At 64.3% G+C, this 4,784-nt stretch overlaps 4 protein-coding genes across 4 annotated transcripts, besides 7 other annotated features; 3 read left to right on the top strand and 1 right to left on the bottom strand.

Moving 5' to 3' along the window:
- Positions 1-436: 436 nt before the first annotated feature.
- Positions 437-1,315, bottom strand: Tco025E_04535 (serine/threonine-protein kinase HSL1,negative regulator of Swe1 kinase; the record flags this gene model as incomplete). The annotated part of the gene is made up of 1 exon (XM_029371445.1): positions 437-1,315. One exon carries the CDS (start codon positions 1,313-1,315, stop codon positions 437-439), a length of 879 nt encoding a protein of 292 aa, XP_029228580.1.
- A 114-nt stretch (positions 1,316-1,429) lies between these two features.
- Positions 1,430-1,750, top strand: Tco025E_04534 (protein kinase; the record flags this gene model as incomplete). The annotated part of the gene is made up of 1 exon (XM_029371444.1): positions 1,430-1,750. The coding sequence occupies one exon, from the start codon at positions 1,430-1,432 to the stop codon at positions 1,748-1,750; it is 321 nt and encodes a 106-aa protein (XP_029228579.1).
- A 537-nt stretch (positions 1,751-2,287) lies between these two features.
- Positions 2,288-2,340: a microsatellite.
- Positions 2,341-2,350: 10 nt separating this feature from the next.
- Positions 2,351-3,469, top strand: Tco025E_04533 (bardet-Biedl syndrome 5 protein; the record flags this gene model as incomplete). The annotated part of the gene is made up of 1 exon (XM_029371443.1): positions 2,351-3,469. The coding sequence occupies one exon, from the start codon at positions 2,351-2,353 to the stop codon at positions 3,467-3,469; it is 1,119 nt and encodes a 372-aa protein (XP_029228578.1).
- Positions 3,470-3,512: 43 nt separating this feature from the next.
- Positions 3,513-3,533: a microsatellite.
- Positions 3,534-3,634: 101 nt separating this feature from the next.
- Positions 3,635-3,682: a microsatellite.
- A 200-nt stretch (positions 3,683-3,882) lies between these two features.
- Positions 3,883-3,914: a sequence feature (A-rich).
- Positions 3,915-3,941: 27 nt separating this feature from the next.
- Positions 3,942-3,969: a microsatellite.
- A 2-nt stretch (positions 3,970-3,971) lies between these two features.
- On the top strand, positions 3,972-4,454 carry Tco025E_04532 (uncharacterized protein; the record flags this gene model as incomplete). The annotated part of the gene is made up of 1 exon (XM_029371442.1): positions 3,972-4,454. One exon carries the CDS (start codon positions 3,972-3,974, stop codon positions 4,452-4,454), a length of 483 nt encoding a protein of 160 aa, XP_029228577.1.
- Positions 4,455-4,505: 51 nt separating this feature from the next.
- Positions 4,506-4,610: a microsatellite.
- A 73-nt stretch (positions 4,611-4,683) lies between these two features.
- Positions 4,684-4,752: a sequence feature (A-rich).
- Between the last annotated feature and the right edge of the window lie 32 nt (positions 4,753-4,784).

Below are 4,784 nucleotides of genomic sequence, written 5' to 3'. Positions count from 1 at the left end.
CAGGCACCGCGCCAAGCCGTCGCCGCCGCTTTGTTGTGTGCCCCCTCCCCCTGTGTAGGAATAGGAGGGGAGAAGACGGCAGCCTGACGCGGCTTCTGTTGCTGGTGTTGTTCTTGACTTTGGGTGGGGCTGCGTCCTTGCCGCCCTCGCGGCGCCCGCTTCCCCGCGTGCCCTCCGCCTGCTGCTCTTTTTGCTCTCCCAGCCTTTGCTGACCCTTCCCCTGCCCCCCTCTCCGCGTGGCGCCTTGGTGTCAGGTAGAAGTCCGCGTGCGTGTGCGTGTGTGCTGCTGCGGTTTGTAGCTCTCGAAGTCTATGTCGGATGTATTCTACCTCAACGTTCCACGGATACGTGTGCCGCGTGGGGCCTCCGGCGAGCTGCCTAAGTCCGCTGCGTTGGGGCTTCAGGACACTCTACCGCAGGTGGCGCGGCCTGCGGCTCAGGACTGCGGCTGGGGGTTTTTGCCGTGGGCGCTGGGGGCCGTGTCGGTGGGCTGCGTCCTCTCGGTTGCGGTGCGCTTCTGGCAGTATCGACGCCGGTGCTTGTCCCCACTGACGCCCGGCGCAGGGCGCGTGTGGCGGCAACCGCGAGAGCCGCGTCTGTGGCGTCGTCGAGTTCCCGTGCAAAGCGCAGGCGGGGACGGCGCTTTGGCCGCGCCCAAGGAGGCTAAGGCGGCAGGCACGGAGCAGGCTTCCCTGCCGCCTGCCGGCCACGTGCCAGTGGCCGCCAGCAGGGCAGCGAGGGCAGCGAGGGCAGCGAGGGCGGCGGTGGCGACGACGAGGATGAACACGGCAACAGGAATGGCGTGGAGCCCACGCGGTCGCCGCACCGTGCGACTGTGGCGGATGCGGACTCGGATGCACTGTCCTCCCCCTCGCAGGACTCCTCGCAGGTGTTCGTCACGAGCACGGGTGAGCACTACAGGCGGGTCGCGTATCTTGGACGCGGCGGGTGCGGCAGCGTCTACAAGTGTTTCAACCTCACCACCGGCGAGGTCGTGGCTGTGAAGGAGGTGCGACTGGCGGCAAGTAGCGACGGCGGCAGCGCCGAAGAGCTGCGCAGCGAGTTTGAGCTGCTCTCCAGCGTCACCCACCCAAACATTATTCGCGTCATCGGCTACCACGTGGGGCGGCGGCACGCCCGCTTGTTTTTGGAGTGGGCTGCGGGAGGCTCCCTGTCGGACGTTGTGAGGGGTGTTGGCAGCTCCTTCGCCTCGGGCGTGCCAGAGGACCTTGTCCGCTCCTACGTGCGGCAGGTGTTGCGGGCGCTGCAGTGCCTGCACAGGCGCGGCATCATTCACCGCGACCTCAAGCCGCATAACCTCCTCATCGACCACGTCGGCAGGCTGCGCGTGACGGATTTCGGCCTCAGCCGCCTGGTCGGCGAGGGGGTGTCTGCCGTCGAGACGACGGTGGCCGGCACCCCGCGGTACATGGCGCCGGAGAGCATCCGCGACGGGCGTTTCTCCTGCGGCAGCGACCTCTGGGCGTTGGGCGCCGTCGCGTCGGAGCTCTTCACCGGGAGGCCGCCGTGGTCGCACCTGGAGGCCCACCAGCTGCCGGCGCTGCTCTACCGCATCGCCAACCACCCCGAGGAGCACCCCGTCATCCCCGCCCACGCCAGTGCGGCAGCGCAGGACTTCATGGCCCGCTGCTTCCGGCCAGAGCCGGGGGACCGCGGCACGGCGGCCAGCCTCCTGCGGCACCCCTTCCTGACACTTGAGCGGCGGGGGCGGCAAACGGCCGGCGAGTAACACGGCACCGGCAGCAGGAGGGGGGAGTGAGATAAAAAAACGAAGGAAAAAGAAAGAAGATGAAGGAGGGAAAACACAAAACGAAACAAACTGGGGAGACGGTGCTGTTGGTGTTACTGGTGCACCCCGTGCAGCAAATTTGCTCCACGGCACGGATTTTGCTGATTGCCGTTCCTCCTCCTCGTCGTCAGCTGTGCGAGTTTACTTTTGGTTTGTTGCATCGAAGCTTCCCTCCAAAGGCGGGTGGGGGGAGGCACTGTGCTCCCAGCAGGCGCTGGGGCGCGGTTGTGTGTCTGTGCGTGCGTGTAAAATCAATAAATGTCTGTCGCCGTCTTCTACGCTCCTTTTTCCCTGACATTTTTGTTTTGTTGTTGCTTTTAGAAGGGGGAGGGGGGGAGGGAGGGGCTTTTGGCCTTCACATTCCTTCGCCTTTTCGCCTGCGCGGGCCTGCGGTGTGGCACGCGGCGTTTAGGGTCTGCGCCTGAGCGGGAGAACCGGCGTGGACGGCGGCAGACGGGGCCTAATCGTTGACAGCAGAAGAAACGAAAGGAAAACGAAAAAGAAAAAAACTAAAGGAAAAAACAACAAAACCACCTTCACATGCCTTCCTCCGGCGCCGAGCTCAACGCGGCCGCCGCAAAGGCCTTCACGTTTTGGTTCGACCGCGAGTTCCGCTTCAACCTCGCGGAGGAGGAGCTCGCGGTGCAGACGGCGCGCGGGGAGACCCTCCTCGCCACGCTGCGCCCGGTGGAGGACACGAAGGGCAACGCCGGGGAGGAGGGGGTGCTCACCGTGACGAACCTGCGCTGCATATGGCGCAGCACGGCGAACCCGCGCAAGAGCCTCAGCATCGGCTACTACGGCATCCAGGGCGTGGAGACGAAGGAGGCGAACTCGCGGCTGCGCGGCGCCACGGAGGCGCTCTACATCAACTCGCGGTTTAGCTCCAGCCGGTACGAGTTTGTCTTCACCCTCCTGTCTCGGGCGCAGCAGCGGCTCTTCATTGTCCCCGCCGTCTGGCGGGCGTACGAGTCGAGCCGGGCGTACCGTGAGCTGCGCATGCGCAGCTCGATGGTGCGGGGTGGGGACATCGTCCTCCTGCCCGGCGAGCAGCTCTTCACGCGACTCGAGGGCGTGACGAACGTGAGCGAAGACAAGGGCGTCGTCGGGGTCTTGTTTACGACGAATGTGCGCCTCGTCTGGTACGCGCAGTACTCGCAGAACGTCAACATCTCGATCCCGTTGCTGCAACTGACGGGGCTGCGCATACGGCCGACGAAGTACGGCCCTGCGCTGCTGATAGAGACGTCGTCGTACTCCGGCAGCTGCCTCCTCGGCTTTCGCGTGGACCCCGTGGACCGGCTGCGGGAGCTGTTCCGGGAGTGCGTCTCGCTGTGGAAGGCCTGGAGCATGCGCCCGGTGCTTGGCGTCGCCGTCACGCTGCAGGCGGCGACGCCCGACGCGGCGGAGGACGGCGACCCGAGCAATGGCCCCGGCGGGGGCGGAGGGCCTGCGGCGCCTCCGGCCCCGCAGCCGCGCAAGCTGGACGGCGAGGACGTCGTGCAGCAGGTGGAGACCGACGCCTTCGCGGCGTACTACGCAGACTTGGGGCAGAAGGGCGCGGATCGCCGGCCGGAGTTCGATGCCTCGATTGGCCTCGCCGTGGAGCGGCTCCGCGCGGGGGTGACGATGCGGGACTTGTGGACGGTGCCAGCGTAGCCGGCGGCCGCCCTGCGTGCAACGCACCCGCGCAAGAGAGAGAGGGAGGGGGGGGGGGGGGGGGCAAAGCGAGAGAGAGAAGGAGAGAGAACAGCCGCACAGGCGGGGTGGCGGCCTCGTTTCGGCCCCGGCTCTGACTGCGTGTTTCCCCAGCACTGCCGGCGCCAAAAAGAAAACAACAACAACAACGCGAAACCAAAACGAAACAAAACACGAAGTGACGCTCTCTCCCTCTTTTGCTGCTTTATTCATCCCCTCCCTCTCTCTCCTTTTCGGTGGTGCCGGAAATTTTTTCCTTTTTTTTTGTTTCCGGCCTTCTTCTTTGCCCCGTTTTGTATTATTTTTGCCTCTTTGGTAGCGCTTGTGCGTCTCTTTTTTTTTTGTCTTCCTGCGTGTGTGCGTGTGGGGCGCCGTTGTTGTTATTATTATTTTTTTTTCGTTTTTGGGAGGGCCCAAAGGGGCGCGGGGGTTGAAAAAAAAAAAAGCACAAGAAAAAAAAAGTATGCAGATTTACGTGCGGCATCGCGGCAAGTTTGTGATGCTTGCGCTCTGGAGCGGCTTCGCGTGCATCGCGACGTTTTGGCTCACGATCCGTCGCTCCGGCTTTGGCACGACGTACAGCCGCTGCGGCTACCTGGTCATGTGGGGCGAGTACAAGCAGCTGCTCGAGCCCGGCGCCTTCCCCGCCAACGACTTCCTCCCGCCGCACCTCCGCCTCGACCAGCGGTCGTACCTCGACCTCCCCGAGACGGAGGTGGCGGTGCCGCCCATCATCGACGTCAGCGTGGCCGAGCGGGAGCAGGTGCGCAACTTGGAGCACGCCATTCCCGCCGCCCAGCGGTCGGACCTGCACATTCAGTTTGGCCCGCTGCGGTCGCAGACGATTGTGATGACGGGCGGGGCAAACGAGCGGTACGTGCGGCGGCGGCTTGGGATCTCGCCGCAGGATCGGGACCGGCTGCAGGCCGAGGGGGACAACGCGTAGGCGGCGACGCCGACGCGGACACATGCGAAGCAGAAGGAGAAGGAGGCGGCGGTGTGCGTGTGTGTTGTGTGTTTTGCTTGTTGGGTGTCTGTTGCAGTTGCTGCCAGGGGGGTGGCAGCGTGAGTGTGTGATTGTGTGTGTGTGTGTGTGCGTTTGCCGTTTGCGCATGCACCGTGCGAGAGGCACCGCCGAGGGAGATGCGCCTCCCCCCACTCGCTCTCTGTGCACGTCTATTCATTTATTTATTTATTTTTTTCCTTCTTTTTCCTTTTTCTTTTTCCTCTCTTTCTCTCCCTCTCGTGTGGCTGCGTTGCGTTGCACGCAGTGTGG

The sequence above is a fragment of the Trypanosoma conorhini genome (assembly GCF_003719485.1).
Source record: "Trypanosoma conorhini strain 025E chromosome Unknown Tco_14.4_contig_00234, whole genome shotgun sequence".
NCBI classification, from domain to species: Eukaryota; Euglenozoa; class Kinetoplastea; order Trypanosomatida; family Trypanosomatidae; genus Trypanosoma; species Trypanosoma conorhini.
The sequence above is the reverse complement of the archived record's forward strand: the minus strand, read 5'-3'. Positions and strand labels throughout refer to the sequence as shown.